Source organism: Palaemon carinicauda, chromosome 40, assembly GCF_036898095.1.
Source record: "Palaemon carinicauda isolate YSFRI2023 chromosome 40, ASM3689809v2, whole genome shotgun sequence".
NCBI classification, from domain to species: domain Eukaryota; kingdom Metazoa; phylum Arthropoda; class Malacostraca; order Decapoda; family Palaemonidae; genus Palaemon; species Palaemon carinicauda.
This window is the reverse complement of record NC_090764.1, coordinates 34,777,180-34,797,191: the sequence shown is the minus strand read 5'-3', so window position 1 is coordinate 34,797,191 and position 20,012 is coordinate 34,777,180. Positions and strand designations below refer to the sequence as shown.

General features: G+C 36.9%; 1 protein-coding gene across 2 annotated transcripts in view; it reads left to right on the top strand.

Annotated features, from left to right (window-relative positions):
• The window catches only part of Ent2 (Equilibrative nucleoside transporter 2), a 1,033,466-nt gene that overhangs the window by 989,067 nt on the left and 24,387 nt on the right, over positions 1-20,012 (top strand). For both annotated transcript variants that reach the window (XM_068363488.1, XM_068363487.1), the window contains 3 exons: positions 4,166-4,247; positions 10,128-10,264; positions 10,824-10,969. In XM_068363488.1, coding sequence (XP_068219589.1) covers positions 4,166-4,247; positions 10,128-10,264; positions 10,824-10,969 — 365 coding nt within the window. The remainder of the gene's footprint in view (positions 1-4,165; positions 4,248-10,127; positions 10,265-10,823; positions 10,970-20,012) is intronic.

The following is a 20,012-nucleotide window of genomic DNA, read 5'->3' as shown; positions in this document are numbered from 1 at the left end:
ATGGATGCAATATCTTTTTGGGATATCCGTCGTCGTATCCAGTAAGTCAAATATTTTCACGAGAAAAAAAGAATATTTCCACGAGGAAAGAGAAATTGTCCGTATTGTGAAATGCTCTGTAGGAGTCTGATTGGATTTCCACATAGGTGGTGATAAAGTTTATTGGAGTTCGCAACAGTATCACAACGTTGGAAGATAGACAGACATTTCTAGACACATTGGCTCATATTTCGTACGAATGTTTCTCATGAGTTTTGCAACCAACTGTTTAATGTGTTTATTATTGATGCTGATGAATAGCTTTTCAACTACCTAATTGTTTCTAACTACAGTATATGATAAATTATAGATTAAACATTTTATTTAGGTTGTAATTGGACAACTTGGGAAGTTTTTTAACCATTTATATGCAGATACCCGAGTCTCTGTAGTATAGGCATATGGTTGAGAAGCTGCTGTTCATTTTTTTCACCTACGGAACACGAAAATTAGATTGATGTAATGCACTCGTTTAAATCTTTATGAGGTCACATAAATTTATATATATATATATATATATATATATATATATATATATATATATATATATATATATATATATATATATATATATATACGTAGCACTTTCTACATAAACTTGTATACTAACTGGGGTCGATCTTAATTGTTAAAAATTCATAGATTTAACCTAATTTTTGTTAGGGAATAATTACCCTTTTAAGAACTATCAAGCGATATTTTATTTTTTTTTTATTTAGGCTATACTCATAAAATTTCAAATTTTCAAAGGTGAAAGATATTTGTGTAAAAAAAATCCCCCATGTGCCTGTGGAAATGGTAATTATACTCATTGGGATTTTATTGCACTTTATGAATATGTATGATAGGTATAACATCCCCCTTTAGTTATTAGCATGATTAACGCAGTACAAAGTAAAGGCCCCTCATCCACCCGTCTCTTTTAACTTTTACTCCATTTTAAATAGCATTTTTTAATAAATATTTTCATGTCTCGATGATGAAAAGAATATTATGTATGTGCAGTATATATATATATATATATATATATATATATATATATATATATATATATATATATATATATATATATATATATATATATAAATTTTTTTTTCTTTTCATCATTAGGACATAATGGTAATATTTATTAAAAAAGTGTAATTTTAAAAAGTGGAATCAAATATGTTTTCTGATTAACGAGGTATTTATTGTACTTTTTTACTCATAACGTATCAATATTCACCCTCCACCCTAATTCCATGTATTGTATTTGAAATGTCTTTGGATATTTTTACAACTCGAGTACTGTAGGTAAAAGCAAACCGGAATCAGACTCCTAAATCCCCTTTTTTTGAGTTAGGAGGTAATCCTCCCTCCTATGCGTTCCTTATATTCTCTGCGGCCTCTCCACCACGTAGTCATGGCAACCATCCCAGCCATCCCTCCAGGTCTTAGGCTTATATTTTCCTTCCTAGGACTTGAGATGGCGTGTGTTATACAGGGTTTTCGAAAGGCGCTGCTGGTGTGACGGATACCATCTGGACCTACCTCGAAAATATTCACCAATGCTGTTTGGTTGATCTAACCTATTCTTATATTATTAACATATCTAAAACGAGAACATTAATCTTTTGAAGTTAATAGATTTGCTTCGATAATATATATTTCATCACTTCACATCATCCCTATGTGACGCTGTATTCAGTATTAACGTAAAACAAAAATAGAAGCAGAGGTCTCCTTGGGAAGAAAAATAGAATAATGGATAGCCACGAACTCTACGGTCTCACTCTGTTGTATTTCATTTACTCCCGCGAGGTCTCATCGTTATGTCCACTCACGCGTGGTGTTATTTGTTTGAGAATTCATTCCCTCTTCCGGCCCTGAGAGGATTTATTCATTTATCAGTTTTCGGGTTTTCAAAATAGAACGTAGACTGTTTGTTGTTGTTTGTAGAGTTTGCAATAGATTATAAATTTGATATAAATTATTAATTAAGGCAAAACTCGCCTGGCAAAATGTTAACAAGGAACTTTCGTTCTACCAGTCCAAGATGTTCTATTATTAATCTCCCCATAGGTCTGTGTGAGAGAGAGAGAGAGAGAGAGAGAGAGAGAGAGAGAGAGAGAGAGAGAGAGAGAGAGAGAGAGAGAGAGAGAGAGAGAGTAGGGGATAAAGTTACCATATCTATCTCAGGAGCGTAACCTCATCTGTCGAATCTGATGTTACCATGGTAACCTTTACGTGCTGTTATGGAGAGAGAGCTGACCGGGAGTAGGGTTTGAGTGCTTCTCTACTCAATCTGATGTCGAGTTTTGATTTCTTATACGGATACATCAGCATTCCTTTATTCCTTGTAGGATGTAGATGTTAAGAATGTTATTTATAAGAGAAAATTATCTTTATACATTGAATACTTTTTTACATATTTGTAAGAATGGTTACTCAATGTTTCTGACCTTCAAAACGTCACGTTTTGTTATTAATGTTCGTCTTGAAGGGGGGTTTGTCTTGAAAGGATCTTAGTGGGAATATTTTGTTGTAATGTTACATTTTGGGTATTAATGCTTCAAATATTGTCCACCCATCGGGTAATTATATAATTGCAGATATTTTTTTTATAAATAGATATAATAGTACGTCTTATAATTAACAGAAATCCGATAATTATAAAAAAAAAAAAAATTTTGGTCATACGAATCTCACAAACGGAAAATTTGGTAAATGGCATGTTATTTTATTTTGATTATAGTGGTTGATGACTTTAATCCAAATTCCTTTTCAGCTCTGAATATTTGATATTAGGCCTCAAAAGTAGATGCGAGAAAGAGAACCATGTAAAGACGTAACTGGTTCCTTCTTATCTGTCTCATCGTCAGCTCGCCTTCCCAAAACCTCCATTGTCGAACCCAGTGAACTGTGCGATAAAGATTATGCGATTCATTAAGAAAAAAGGCAGTCGGTTGTGGTAAAACAGATGCCAGTGGACTCAGGTCGTAGGACGCGAACAGCATCTGACTGCGACAGACTAGCCATCGAATACGAACATTTGAACATTTCATCGTTGTGTTATGAACGAGAAACTACGAAATTAGCCTCCTTTAAGAAAAAAAAGATTGGTTGCATTTTTTGAAAAATAAAAATTGCCTCTATATCTTGAATCTATTAGCAATTGTGATGATGAATTAGTAAAAAGGAAGATCTTGTTGGAGGTGGTGTAAACGTATCGAGCAGGAAGGTACATTATTCTTTCCTTAAGACTATTATGCCTGCCACCATCAACATGTATGGGGACTCTGATTACCTTACGGCCCCCTTAGCCTCCGTGGAAGACCTTTCTAGAGTTAATACCCCTGGGGGCTCTCCATCTCTCAGACCTCGCAACAAGCACCCAGCCTTGGAGGATCCCAACTGGGAACCACCAGAAGTACCAGAAGTGCAACCCCAAGATGTTGACCTAACGATAGAACCCACCATTTTAACTCCTTTACAGCCAGGGAGAGAAGACCATCATCATGGCCCTCCAGATCGGTGAGTTCTAGATAGGAAGGTATGATTCATATATAGTGAGATGATTTGATCCTACAATTAATTTTTACATCGGAAATTAAAGGTACGGTAAGTTTATATATCTTTCTTTCTTATGTTTCAAACGAGGTCTGTTGTCCAGCATATATATTTATATATATATATATATATATATATATATATATATATATATATATATGTATATATATATCTATCTATCTATCTATCTATATATATACATATATATATATACATATATATATATATATATATATATATATATATATATATATATATATATATATATATATATATATATATATATATGGGGTATCGTCCAAGGAAAAATTATTGATTTCTTTAATTACTTGTTTAAAGCTATACAAGATGATTCATCTATTTGTATACTGTCTTAGGTATAACATATTTCAATCAAGAAGTACATATGCTCATCTGATTGCCAATATTGTTATTTTGTTGTCTCATCTTCCGGGTGTTATCCCTCCCTTGCTATGCAAAGATTTTATATAAGTGAGCATATTACAATTCCCACGCCCGCTGGCCTGTCTATGACTGTTTTTAAGACTGTTTTTAATAGTTTTTTCTTTCTTTCCAGGTTTAAGCTGGTTTTCATGACGCTTGTTCTCCATGGCGTAGGAACTCTGATGCCATGGAATATGTTCATCACAGCCAAAAATGTAAGTAGCTAGTATTTTGAAGTTCGTTTTATATATATATATATATATATATATGTGTGTGTGTGTGTGTGTGTGTATCTGTATCTATATATATATATATATATATATATATATATATATATGTGTGTGTGTGTGTGTGTGTGTGTGTGTGTGGGTGTTTATGAATGTATGTATGTGTTTATACGAAAATTTATGATATCAGAAAATCAAGGTATATGGGGTTGTAAATTTGATGAGGAATGAAAATGTAGCTTATTGGTATGATGAATAACGAGAAGGTTTATTGAGAGAGCAATTATATCATATTAGGAGGAAAAGAATGCAAAATGGGGTAAGGGTTAAAGCAGTGATAGGTAGTGTGTATATATATATATATATATATATATATATATATATATATATATATATATATATATATATATATATATATAAATGCTTAAGAATTCCACAGGCACATGTGATTTTAGTAACACTCAGCTGCAAGTATTTTGAATAATAATTGAGCAGAAAAAAAAACCACTTAAATTTGAGCATCTGCTGAAGTCAACATTAGACTTGATAATCACCTGAAGTTGAGGTTATGATTTTGATAACCTATTCTATATCTCAGTTAACAGAATTTTTCAAGTGTGAAATCATACATCCGAGGCGAAGTAGAAAATAATTTGCTACATGTAGTGGACCAAGTCAAGGCATTTTATGACGAGAAACGCAGATAAGTTTATTACTTATGTGTGAAGTCCCTTGAAAGGTTATCATTCAAGGTGACTTCCTCAAATTTGCAAATCGTATTTAAGTTGTACTTTCACCTCCGAAAAAAATAGCCTTAGCTAAAATGTGATATTTCTTTTTTAGCTTTTGGTGATTACTCATCGTTTATTTGCTCTAATGGGCCTATTTAACGACCTTTTCAAATTGCTCTTACATCATTGATACCCTCCCCACATATCACACTTTCATCTATTGCAAATAATTCCATACTACGAAAGAGGGAAACAATTGCAGTTTCAAAGGTCTAAAGCAGGCCATACACGCAGAAGACTGGTGCGCTGATTTAACCACTATTGGCACGAACCGGCCAATCCTTAACGTGTAGGGGCAGGGTTAAAAGGTGAGTAGGGGTGGGGGGTAAACAGGACAAACCCGGCGTGACTAGCCTGTACTCTCATCCTTCAGCATGTTTAGCAAGCTGGCAAAACTAGAGATAAAGGGTAAAAGTGAGTAAAACCGGAGATAACAGCCGTAAATGGGGATTATCCACAAACCCTGAACGCCCATGTGGGGCAACGCTTCAAACAATGGATTACCTCCTACGAGGGTGCTCACTGGGCCCTCAGTGCTCAGATCAAGACCTCAGAGAGGCAAACGAAAACCCCCTCCTGTGAGTTCGACATTGGCGTGATAAGATATAATGAAGATTTGGAAGATTTGGGTAACACCATAAAAAGATGAAAAAGACAAAAATAGGCCTAAGCATAGCAAAATGTGACAGACATCGAATGTGAATAAAGACCAACTGAGCCATGGCTGAAAGAGACACGCAAACATAACAAAAAATTCAACAGCTAAAGAATAATAATTTTCTGATAATTTACATGATAATGTAGATTTACCTCCTACAAAAAGAAGTTTGCCTCACAGGTAGATAGTTTCTAGCAGAAAGGCAAAAAGTATTTAAAGCAAGTTTGTTGAAATCTATATTGAAATTGTTAAAAGTATATCCAGATATACAAAGCAGGCGATGATTAGGGAAAATACCAAGGAAAATTAATCTGGGCTGTAGAGCATTTTTATTTCCTAATGCCCCAATGACGTATCCTTAACATTTCTAAATTATGGATTACATTACAACTAAAGGATCTTACTTATCAGACAATGAAATAGAAATTCATATAAGTCTTGAAATATACCATTGAATATTTCGTGCTAATGTTACCAATAAGTCATGTAAACACACTCTAAAGTTCTGATTTGTTTAGGAAAAATTGGAGAAAAATTGGTTGCTAATCCTAATTCTGGAAATCAAATGAAAAAGATAAATACTTACCATGATTCAAGCATAGAGAATATTACTTGTTCACTTCTCAAAATTTGTTAACTGGAATTTTCTATTATAATATTTCTTGCCAGACTCGTGTGTATAATGGACTGAGATCGAGAGAAATGGTATAAAAATACTAAGTTATATTCCTACATATGTAAGAAGAGTAATGTTCAGCAAATCAAGAATCAAAATATAGATGAGGTCACTTGAAACGGCCTTGAGTAAGCACCTTATTATGGCAACAATGCGGTTACCATGGCAACTGCTAGAAAAAAAAACAAGAAATGGCAGTATACGCTTCAGTGCAATCACTTGGTATTATTGTTGTTCTACAACTTAGGTGAATAAGATTGCATCATTTGCAAGTCACTAGCTGGCAATTAAATGAATTAGAATTATATCCTAGAATCCTATTTCCAGTAATTTATTTGATGAGAATAAGCTGTTTGCCTAAACTTTTCCTAAATAACCTTCGTTTTAATGATACAAACTTGCACTTATGCAAAGGAAAACTTAACATTTTTCCAAGAACTGTGAATGATAACACCAAAACACAAGCATAAATAAGTACTTGTACAGCAATATGCAATCTAGCATCTAATCTGCCGTAGTATTATTGTTTATCTCGTGATTGCAAGAATGAAAGTAATTTTTATTACAAGAACGAAATGAAATGGGTCAAGTAAACTTTTTAAATGTTATTTATGATACAAAGTACTGTTGCTGTAATAAAAAAACAAACTATTTTTATCTTTATGCCATTTTTCAGTGTAATTCTCTTAGACAAAAATTTATTTTATGAATTATAGTAAGAATTTAATATTTTTCTTGACGGAGAATTAAGTGACAGCTCTGATTGATAAAAGCCGGTGGGTCCCATAGCTCTCAATTGAAAGAAAAAATAATAAAAGAGCCAAGACTACTTGGACATTTACTAACAGTTTAAATGCCTCTCACTCTAATAACATACAAGTGAAAAGGAATTAGGCAGTAAAAATACTGTCGTAATACTTCCAAACCTAAACATCGAGCAAAGCCTGTGGGCGCCTAACCTTTTTTAACAATTTAATTTACTATTCCATTGTTGAATTTTGTATTGAGTTGGAAGGGGTGGTGCCTGAAAGGTAAAAATCATATTTGCTTTTTAACAAGTCTTTAGAGATGAAGTTCCTAATTGCATCCCCTTATTCTTAGCCTCAAGAAATGATGGTACCCAATTACTCCTGGGTGAACTGGTGAGCGGTATGCTGGGAGGTTCCTATAGAATCCCCCCAAAAAGAAAATGAATGCACTCTTGCCACTAAGTATGAAAGTCACAAATGGTTTTGCCTTATACCTTGTATCATTATTGTAAGAGAACAGAGAAAAGGGATACATAGTTTTTGGGTTTGGGTATGCTTACTGTATAATCTAACCTAACTAAATTATTTGTGGTTCAGTTGAGGTGAAGTGTATGATAGCTAATTGGTGTAATACGATAAAGTGGTAGGTTTTGGTGCTTCTGCATAAAAACTGAAAAGGTAGTGAATATAGTAATGGGAAAGAAAAAGAACAATGATGTCTGGGGGTAGCTGAAAGGTGTAGAGCTTAGAAATACTTGTGAGAGCTGAAAGAGTACAAGTGTTTTAGTTTAAGTATTTTATGGGCAAGTCTGTTGCAGGAGTATCACTTCGATTCAGTATACTGTACAGCATTTAGTTGAATGAGAATGAAGGGATATTTGGGTTAGATTGAAAATATGCACAGGACTGGGGTTAGAAAACATGAAACTGCTGGGAGATTTTATTCAAATGTATATAATTGAGATGGAATGGTTGATAGGTAAAGAGTTCCCGGAATAAATTAGCAGGGAGTCTTGTGGACACGTGTTAACATGGGTAATTATTAGAAATACTCAGTTTTCAAAGGAGACTGCTAATAAGTACACAAAGGAAAGAAAAATAACGTTGCTAACAGTTAGCTATATCATGTTAGTATAAAATATACGGAAGAACAAGGTGATGAGTGTAATGATGAGAAGAGTAGTAGTTGGAGGAATATGATCATCATATGATGGAGGCAAAAGTTGTGGTAGATATAAGTTGGAGATGGAATGTTTTAATTTTAAAAATTGTAATAAGGAAAAATTAGTAGGAAAAGAAAGATGTAAGAACATTGAAGGTGAAATGTAGGTTAGGTTTAAAGAAATGAATGTGGAATGAGTACTTTAAATGGAAAGTTTTCAAAATTCAATGACATGTAATGCTTGGTGGTGGGTTACAGACATAGGTTTAATGAAGAGAAACAGGTTATTTGAAGATAGAAGAGTAGGTGCCGGATAGATAGGGTGACGAAGAACAAACTAAGAGGAAAAAGGCCCAGAAACAAAAATAGAATGTGAAGATCAATCTGAAATTTTGTTAGGAAAAAAACATATTTTACAAAAAAAAATAAAGGCATAAAGAAAGGTAAATAAGCAATGTATCTTGTAATAAAAGATACAGATAGAGTGAAATGTTAGATATTAATGCAGTTCTTGGTCTATTGAGTTAGTATTTTGAAGATTTGTTAGATGTGAAGGATAGAAGAGAAACAAAGATGGATAATTCATGAATTGAAAGGGCTGATATGAAGATAATGCTTATTGAATTCACAATTAAGAAAGTATGAAGAGTAATTAGAGATTGAAGAAAGGAGAGAGCCCAGTTGATGGGATTACAAGTGAGATGCTGAAATATGTGGTTGAATAGCTAACTAGGGTGTATAAGGTATATCTGGATGAGGAAGAGGTTCCAAAGGAATAGGTGAGTAATAATCATTTCATTGTGAAAAGGTGAAGGTAGATATTAATGGGCATTACATTAATTGGTAATGTGTAGCATGGAGGTTGTATGGGGGGATTTTAATTGAGAAAGCATGATAGATGACAGAAAGATTGATATGAAAAGAATAGTGTTGATTTAGACAAAGAAAGAGGATACCTTGATCAGGTATTAATAATGAAGCAGTTTTGTGAGAAGTTCGAAAGTACAAGAAATAGAAGCATGTAGCATACATGTGTTGAAAAAATACATTTTTAAAAGCCTATTGTGTGTCTTTTGATATAAGCAGTGTATACTGTTCTTGCCTAAGATGATTTCAGTTGTAGTGATGGACTTGGGCCAAGATATCTTTTCTAGAAGTATGAGTAGGGAAATGGACAATTTCTTGAGCTACCCTGGTTGATCGAAAAGACGTACAGTATAAGTGAACAGAAAATTATATTTCTGTGTGTGTTTGTGTAATCATCAATTTCATTTTTAAGGCTTTTATTCAGAAATATAATCTTTTATTAAAGATTTTGAAGTATTTTCTGTATTTTATGATGTTGTAGAATTGTATTATGGAAGGAACTTTGAGATATGATGCAGGCATTTTCATTTTGATATTGCAGAGTTTAGCTTTTTAGTTGACAGTTTTATTTGGTTGTTAATACACAAAGTAGATTGTAACTTTTAATTATTTTATATTTCTAGAGATAGTTTTCATTTGTCTTTTATTCATATTTTATGATAGCAAAGATTAATACACTATGAAGACATAGCATATAGGTTTATAAACTAAAGAACTATACAGTAGTGTAGATTTGTAAAATAGAGATTTTAACATTAGAAATGTAAATGTTAACATTACAACCCCACAGATTAGATAGATATTCAGCTGATCTCCCTTAAACTTTGACTCTTGTCTAGAAAGTATATAGAGGTCTTGTAAACCTGACCATGAGATAGAAAATTCCCCATATCTCTTAATCTAATGATAATTGCACAATTGAAAATTTTGATATTCCTTTCTCTTATATTTTATTGAATTTTCAGTATTTTGTGGACTACAAGCTCGTAGGAGAAGATGGAGAAGTATCCGCATATGCAACAAATTTCCTTCCCTACATTGGATATGCTGCACAAGTACCAAATGTTCTTTTCAACTGGCTCAATATCTTCATACAGTTTGGGTAAGTTGAGGATATTTATATTGATTAGATCATTTATTCAAATGATTTAATGATACTGTATATTAAAATTATTTTATGATTAAATGATATTTTTGAATAGATTTATGATTAGATATTTTATTCAAGTGGTTTTATGATTAAATCATTTATTTTAATAAATCCAGTTCATCATATTATTAATATACTGGACAGTACTTTACTTAAATGTTAAAAATATCATGCATCAATTTTATTTTTTTACCTTCTTTTTAATATTTCTCTTGATACTTATTCTTTAATTAATGAAATACCAGCCTGCAGTAATAGTGTACCAATATGGAGTAATCAGTACTGTAGTGCATTTGGCTTATAAAATTTTGCCATTTGAATATTATTTTATGCAGATAAGTTTTAGACATGTTAGCTTTATGAGCAGCTACAGCAGTACAGGTATTACAAAAGTATCTAATCTATAGGGTATATAAACAATACAGTATTTCAAAATTATCTGTAGTTTCCTTTTTTAATGCTCAAGAAAATTAAATTGTTACATTTTCAATAAGATCTTTTTTATTTACAGGGGCAACTTAACCACTCGTATTGTATGGAGCATCCTAATAGAAGTAGTGGTGTTTGTGTTCACGGTGGTCTTAGCCATGGTAGACTCCTCAGAGTGGCCCGGTGTATTTTTCTGGATTACTATTGGTTCTGTTGTCATCCTCAATGGTAAGTGAGAAATTCTCTTGACTTATGAAGACATTATCCTATTGAAAGTCATTTTACAGGCACAAAATCTATGGTATTATTCTTTTCAAGTTTATAGGGCTGGTTGGTTTAATATACTACTGTATTTCTGAATTAAACTAGAGCACATTGTATTTCTGAATTAAACTAGAGCACATTGTATTTCTGAATTAAACTAGAGCACAAGTGGAGAAGCAAAGCTGGGCCTTACTTGAAGAAAACAATGTACTGAGCTCCTGAAGGATGAGAATTCATGGCATAATGGAAAAATTCATACATGATATTGTAATAAATATTTGTAACAATGCTGAAAAAAAGTACCCTTTCATTTCCAGACAGGACTTGACGAACTATCGGTTATAATTTCCTCCTGACTTTTTCTACATTGTACACTGTAGATATCTGTTTGTTGTAATGGCATCCAATGCTATCTATTCATTCAACTAGTGGGTTTGGTATTTGCTCATCAGTAGTTACCAGGCTTTCCATTCAAAATTGTGCATTCCTGACATTCCATTCACATTGCCGTAAAATGTTTAGGTAGATCAGTCTTCTCTTAACGTTGGGCTGAAAGTGACAGGAGCATGACTGTTTTGGATATTTTGCTGTTGTTTTAAAGTTTTTTTTTCCTATTGATAGAACCAGCCATGTCCTTAATATGTTGTTGTTTTTGTATCTTCAAAGTATTTCTGTAAGAGCTGTGGAAATTCTTTGTTTGAACAGTCCCAGAAGTGGGTTACATCTTCAATAGTTCTAACAGATTATTTAATGAAGTTTTTTTTTTTTTATTTTGAACTACTGGTATATATTTTATTAGGCATTTACATTATGCATAACTCTAGCTAACTAAGTTATGAATAGTACAGGTAAAAATACAAGATTGTCACTGCTCTTGGGGATATCTCCATTGTTTCCCTTGACCCTTTTTATCACTTCTCAGAATTTTTATGTCAATAAGGACATCATTTCTGGTTTTACTATTTTCTTATGTATGAGAGAAGGTTCGTCTCCCCTTTAGTTTTAGGCCCTTGGATGGTATGAGACAATGCGTAGACAAATTAAGAAAACCATTGTCCTATTATGAAGAGGTATAAAAACTACTTGGTAATGAAAATCAATTGAGACAACCACTTAAAAATAGAATTGATGTTGAGACAATTCATACTAATCTTTAGCAAGATGGCCATGAAAACAATTATATCTCAAATTATAAAGGATTGGGGGCTGAGAGAAACTTCTACCATTGGAGAAAAGTATGAAAATAGTTATGAAAATTTACACTATTCTGTAAATGTCTTGAATCTCAAACATAGTGCTATCAACAATATACAGGAACAGTAGTTATACCCAATAAAGATGACTGGGAACTAATGGAAGTAAATAGACTTTGTTATATTAGATTCCATACAAAAGAGATATAAAAATGGTTGTTTGAAATTTATAACATTAGAAGTAAAAGAGAAAGATTAGGAGAAAAGGTAGCAAAAATTTAAATATTCATAATACAAAATGAACCTTTTCATACATATCAACATACCCATCTCAAATTTGTACCCATTTGTGGTCCTTGAATGTCTCCAGACTACAATCTTTTGCCTAACAGACAAAGATCAGTAGGAGCCTAGCACTTCATCTTCCAGGAGTCTTGTGACTCTATCCATGAATCACCTGTCTCAGTTTTTTTATATGAGTCTGCAACATCAGAGAGCCTTGGAGAAGGGAAATCATCATATGAGAAATTTGTGTCTGAAAAACCAAGTTTGTATTATAAATATTTCACTATCACACATAAATACATAATTCACTTATGGTGATTGAGAGTTTTAGGATCCTCTAAAACAGTTGTAGATTAGGATTAATCATTAACCATGAGTGTGGTAATTGGAAATATTGTGAGAATGAAGGTAGAGTACCTTTAGGTTGTAGGATAAGGCACTTACTTATGTATAAGTGTCAGATGATTTTGAAAAAATAAGGACGCTTTGCATATAATACATGAGGGATATGGAAGTTACTAACTCTAGAGATATGGTACTATGGACATCCAGCTTTTGACTACTAATACCGGTATTTTTCAATATTTAACTTAGCCGGTGATTATATAGCTGCAACTCTGTTGCTCGACAGACAACTCTACGGTAAAAACTCGCCAGCGATTGCTACACAGGTTGCGGGTGTGCCCAACAGCGCCATCTGTCGCCCAGATACCCAGCTCTCAATGTAAACAGAGACTCAATTTTCTCTCTGTCGAGGTGTCGACAAGACGTACTTTACTCGCTGTTGCTAAACTGGAGTTTTTCACATCTATTTGGTGAAGTACTATATTCTAGTTTTGAGCTTTCGCTATGCAGGTGTTTTATCTTCATCTTAAATCTTGAACTCGTTTTGGATAGATTTAATTATGGTGACAAAGAGAGTATGGACTTTCTTTCACTTTTAAATGGCCGACCCTTCCCTTAGACGGAAGTGTGTTTAGGCTTTTAGTAAATATCACGTTATGAATTATTTATAGATTTCCCTCTATATATTTTATATCTCTCCGCCTTTATTAGGCCTCTTCGATTAACTTTCCATTTATTATAAACATATAAAAATAAATTTTAATGTTTTGTTTATATGTGACCTTTCCTGAGAGTAGGCGGTCCTAACTTGGAAACCGAAGTTAATCAACGTTGAGCCCTTTATATCGTAATTAGCTTTTAAAGAGCTAAGGATTTAAAACTTTTAAAATGTAATATTGTATGAAAGAATTTCTTTGATAGTCTTCGTACTGTTTTCAAAGATGAACTAACGTTTAGTTTTTTATGCTACGCAGTTGTTGACGTTCAGGACGTTCAACATGCGCTCTATCGTTACGATAGAGAGAGAGTGTATCACGGTTTCACTTTGCAGTAAGAGTAAATCGATTCTGACGTTTTGTTCATTCTTTCTTAGCTTAAATGTTTTAAATTCTATTTTTAAGGAACTTTTTATTTGAAAAACCTTTCAGTTTTTTCCTTTAGTCAAATAAAATGTTTTTTTGACGAAATATAATTGGGCTCTTCTCTTAGGTGCGAAATCAAGAGAGAAAGAGAGAGAGAGATAGAGACGGAGGGAGAGAGAGGAGAGAAAACGTTCCGTTCAAGCGGGTAACGTTGTTCTCGAGTTACTCTCGTCCCTAATCTCTGTACGGGGAGGAAGGATAAAACGTTTTTAGTTTTTTATTCTCGTCCCCAGGCTATGTGAGGTGAGAGATTGTAAACGTAGTTTATATGAACTAGTGTTTAGTCTTTTTCCCAGCCACTGATTTTATCTTAAAATATGTTTTCTGTTTTTTTTTTTTTGTTGACGCAGTGCGTCAACCTCTTCCATTATACGACTGATTTCGCAATTACTACCGTTTAATGAAGGGTAGAATTGCGTGTTTCAGGTAGAAATCAGTAAAAGTTTCGATTTCAGTGAAATAAGTGCAAAACAGAAAATCGAAGTGATAAAGTGATATGCGCAAAGTGTTACAGTGTTGCGTCCGTGGGTTCGTCTGTTCGTGCCTGTCGTTCACCTAGTCCGGGACCTCTTGCATGCTCCCAAGCCCAGGGGAGAAGTAATGTCAAACGACTTATGGGTTCGAGAGGCCTTGATCAACGAACAGACGTTTTCCCTCTATGGTATCGGGTGTATCTTACCAAGATCTCCCCTACCATAAGACGAGAGAGACGTTGTTTCTCCTCGTCATCCGAAGGCTTTTCGCATAAGAAACCTGTCACAAGGTTTCGAAGCCCTTAAGCGAAAGCCAGTCCTTTCAGGACAGGTCCAGCGTCCTGGTTACAACCATTAGGACAGCTCTGACCCTATGCAGTCATCGGATAACTGCTCGCCGCCTAACAAAAGCGTAACACAGACTCCGAGAGTCTTTTTTTGTTGGCAAAGTGTTGCGGTCACAGACGTTACCCTCGTCTCTTACCACAACCATTTCCGTTGATCCTTAATGGGTTGTATGGCAAGACATGCAGTATATGCTTGCCTCCCTTATGGAAGACTATTCTGCCGATTAGTCCGTTGAGTCTTGCCGTTTATCTCATCGATATCCTGGCTTTCAGCCAACCTAACGTTCCTTTGTGCTTACTGTTGACGTTGGCGTAGCTTAGTCACGTCAGTCAGGTTGTTTAGAACCACACTCGATGCGGTCTCGTGTGGTTTTTCAGCCGCATTTGGACGTTAGGCCACTTGCTGATGCTCCTGTTGACGTTCAAGACGTTCACTAACAATCGGAGTTGACTTGTTTTGACGCTGTGCGTCAACCTCCGCATTCTAGAGTTGTTTTGACTGCTCAGTCTAGGCAGTCAAAGCAGTCTCGAGTGGACGCTGTGCGTCCTCACGCACCTGTTGTGGTTGACAGTTCAGTTGTTGACAGTTCACAGACTGTCAAGCAGTTACATGACGTTGCGTTCTGATCCGCTACTAATGCACCATTGAGTGTGGACTCTGCTTGTAAAGCATTGCCACCACGGTAGGTCTCTCCCTTGCTTGAGACTCAGCTTTTATCGGACAAGGTTCCTGTAGATGAGGAAGTTGCTGTTCCCCCTCCTACTGATATTCCCTTGAGGACTCTGTCAGATGGAGAGGAGCCTAAAGCTGCTTAGCCCCCTATGGACTTTAATTAAATCATGATGATTTTTTTTAAGGATCTTTGTCCGGGTCTTTTTGTAACTGCTGCTCCTCGTTCGCCTAAACGTCAGAGCTTACACTAGGCCTAGCTACTTCGAAGCCGTTGTTTTTAAGCTAGTGCTCTCTCGCTCTCCTAGAGAGCTTTACGTTGGCTAGGCGACTGGTTTTTCACCAGGAGGAGTTTGGGGGATTCAGCCTTTGCTTTCCCTTCTTTTAAACTGGTTTATAGAGTTAGAGTCTGATATGACACGAGAGAAGTTCTCGGCTTAGGAGTTCATGCCTCTGCCCAGATAGACTTCTCAATTCTCGTAGACTCTCCCTGGCGCCTGGCCAGGAGACGCTCCAAGTTTTTTACAGGTCAACTTCACAGCTTTTTTCGAGCCTTTGAAGTTTTGCTGTACAATTATGTCATGCATAACAAGGCTTTCAGGGATGGTAAGCGGTACCGCCTCAGTCGCTAACCCCGTCTGTTGCCGCACCTGCTCCCGTAGACCTTAAATGGGCTTTGCTGCAAGACATGCAGTCCAAGCTTGCGTCCTTGATAGAGGACTTTAATGCGGAGAAGGTTGCTACCGAACCTTCTGGCCAACAACCTTCCAACCGGTCGGTTGTGCGCCCTGTTGACGCTGAGGTAACCTACTCGCGTCTGCCAGTTGAGGTGGTTCCTCCACCGATGCGATCCAGTGTGGGTTGCCAGCCGCACGTTGACGTTAAGCGACACTCGGAGGTGGTTGTTGACGTTCAGGACGTTCAACAACCAGCAGAGGTGACTTGTTTTGACACAGTGCGTCAACCTCAGCAACCCGGTAGGGTGTTGACTGCACAACCCAGACGGTCTAGACAGTCTCGGGTTGACGCTGTGCATCCTCGCGCACCCATGGTTGTTGACAGTTCACAGACTGTGCAGCAGTTCCATGATGTTGCGTCCGGCTCCGTCACGCATGCACCAGTGCGACCGGACTCAGCAAGCTAGACGTTGCCCACTCCGTTGCCGTTTCCTCATCAGTTTTCGGATGAGGAACCCTCTGATGAGGACGTTGCTGAACAACAAGACGATCAGCCCCCAGAATAGATCAAGCCCTGCTATCCATCCAGAAGATGCTGAAGAAGGAACGCTGCTCAGTCAGGCTGTGGATTAGTCTGGTAGGGACGCTGTCATCCGTGGAACAATTTGTGTCACTAGGAAGACTACACCTCCGTCCTCTTCAATACCATCTAGCTTTTCACTGGAAAAAGGACAAGACGCTAGAAGCGGTCTCGATCCCGGTTTCCGAAAAGATAAAGTCTTGTCTGACTTGGTGGAAGGACAATATCAACCTAAGAGAGGGTCTTCCCCTGGCTGTTCAGACTCCCAACCACGTTCTCTTCTCGGACACATCGTACGTGGGCTGGGGCGCGACACTAGACGGTCGGGAATGCTCAGGACTGTGGAACTCGAGTCAGAGGAGCATGCATATCAACTGCAAGGAGCTGTTGGCAGTACATCTGGCCTTGAAAAGCTTCAAGTCTCTCCTTCGAGGCAAAGTGGTGGAAGTTAACTCGGACATCACCACGGCCTTGGCGTACATCTCCAAACAAGGAGGTACCCACTCACTAACGTTGTACGAGATCGCAAGGGACCTGCTCATCTGGTCATAAGGTCAAGACATCTCCCTAGTAACGAGGTTCATCCAAGGCGACTTGAACGTCATAGCAGAATGTCTCAGTCGGAAAGGGCAAGTAATTTCAACCGAATGGACCCTCCACAAGGATGTGTGCAAGAGACTTTGGGCCACTTGGGGTAAAACCATCCATAGATCTCTTTGCAACCTCGCTGACCAAGAGGCTTCCAATCTATTGCTCTCCAGTCCCGGACCCAGCAGCAATACATATAGATGCTTTCCTCCTAGATTGGTCACATCTGGATCTCTACGCATTCCCACCGTTCAAGATTGTCAACAAGGTACTGCAGAAGTTCGCCTCTCACGAAGGGACAAGGTTGACGTTAGTTGCTTCCCTCTGGCCCGCGAGAGAATGGTTCACCGAGATACTTCGATGGTTAGTAGACGTTCCCAGTAGTCTTCCTCTAAAGGTAGACCTTCTGCGTCAGCCACACGTAAAGAAGGTACTCCAAAGCCTCCACGCTCTTCGTCTGACTGCCTTCAGACTATCGAAAGACTCTCGAGAGCTAGAGGCTTTTCGAAGGAAGCAGCCAGTGCGATTGCTAGAGCAAGGAGAGCGTCTTCCTTTAGAGTCTACCAATCGAAGTGGGAAGTCTTCGGAGACTGGTGCAAGTCAGTTTCTGTATCCTCGACCAGTACCTCTGTAGCTCAAATAGCTGTTTTTCTCTTATACCTGAGAAAAGGACGATCCCTTTCAGCTCCCACTATCAAGGGCTACAGAAGCATGTTGGCATCGGTCTTCCGGCATAGAGGCTTAGATCTTTCCAAACATAAAGATCTGCAAGACCTCCTTAAGTCTTTTGAGACCACCAAGGAGCGTCGTTTGGCTACCCCTGGATGGAATTTAGACGTGGTACTAAGATTCTTCATGTCAGACAGGTTGGAGCCGTTACAATCAGCCTCCCTGAAAGATCTCACTCTTAAGACTCTTTTCCTGGTATGCTTAGCCTCGGCTAAAAGAGTCAGTGAGATTCATGCCTTCAGCAAGAACATCGGATTTTCGTCAGAAAAAGCCACTTGTTCGCTACAACTTGGTTTTCTAGCCAAAAATGAGCTGCCTTCTCGGCCTTGGCCTAAATCTTTCGATATCCCCAGCTTATCGGAGATCGTAGGCAATGAACTAGAAAGAGTCTTATGCCCTGTTAGAGCTCTTAAGTTCTATTTAAAGCGTACTAAACCTTTACAAGGCCAATCTGAAGCTTTATGGTGTTCAGTTAAGAAACCATCCTTGCCTATGTCAAAGAATGCTTGGTCAGACTTTATCAGATTGTTAATACGAGAAGCTCATTCACATCTGAGTGAGGAAGACCGAACTTTGCTTAAGGTGAAGACGCACGAAGTTAGAGCTGTAACAACTTCCGTGGCCTTTAAGCAAAATATATCTCTGCAAAGTATAATGGACGCAACCTATTGGAGAAGCAAGTCAGTGTTTGCGTCTTTTTATCTAAAGGATGTCCAGTCTCTTTACGAGGACTGCTACACACTGGGACCATTCGTAGCAGCGAGTGCAGTAGTGGGTGAGGGCTCAACCACTACAATTCCCTAATTCCATACCCTTTTAATCTTTCTCTTGAAATGTTTTTATTGTTGTTTTTTGGGTTGTCCGGAAGGCTAAGAAGCCTTTCGCATCCTGGTTGATTTGGCGGGTGGTCAAAGTCATTTCTTGAGAGCGCCTAGATTAGGGGTTTTGATGAGGTCCTGTTGTATGGGTTGCAACCCTTGATACTTCAGATCCTAGGGGTCGATCAGCATCCTAAGAGGATCGCGAGGCTCCGTAAGGAAGACGTACTTAAAAGGCAGAGTAATTGTTCAAGTCGACTTCCTTACCAGGTACCTATTTATTTTGTTTTTGTTATTTTGATAACTTCTAAAATGAAATAAAAACTCTTAGCTCATAAAAGTGTAAACATATATTGCTCGTCTCTACCCACCCCCCTGGGTGTGAATCAGCTATATAATCACCGGCTAAGTTAGATATTGAAAAATGTTATTTTGATTATAAAATAAATTTTTGAATATACTTACCCGGTGATTATAAATTAAATGACCCTCCCTTCCTCCCCAATAGAGACGCAGTGGGACGAGGAGAAAATTGAGTCTCTGTTTACATTGAGAGCTGGGTATCTGGGCGACAGATGGCGCTGTTGGGCACACCCGCACCCTGTGTAGCGATCGCTGGCGAGTTTTTACCGTAGAGTTGTCTGTCGAGCAACAGAGTTGCAGCTATATAATCACCGGGTAAGTATATTCAAAAATTTATTTTATAATCAAAATAACATATTCCAGAAAAAGCATGAATCTTGTTAAATTGTGTGCAAGGTGTAAACACCAAGAAAAAACTAACCTTCAGTGAGGGATCCTCAAGTGAAGCCCAAAGACTTTCTTGGAGGCACTGTGAGACTCCTTCTCTTCCTCTTGAAATACTAGATTAGTCTGCTCTGTTCTACTGAAGAGAGAATTGTGAAAGAGCAACCCTATAGTCCTTGATGAATGATGACTTCATACAGCACTGCAGTAAAGTGAATGCTCAAGGAAACTAGATTACTGCGCCTTTCATATCACCAATGTCAGAACTGAGTTCACTTGACCAGGGCTGGTGAAGGGTTACCTTTTTTTTTTTTGCTGAAATATTCTAGTTCTAAAACTTAGCTTGATGATCTTCAGGCATAAAACTACTTTTCTTGGTTATAAAGGAATCTGCCAAAAATGTTAATGAAGCA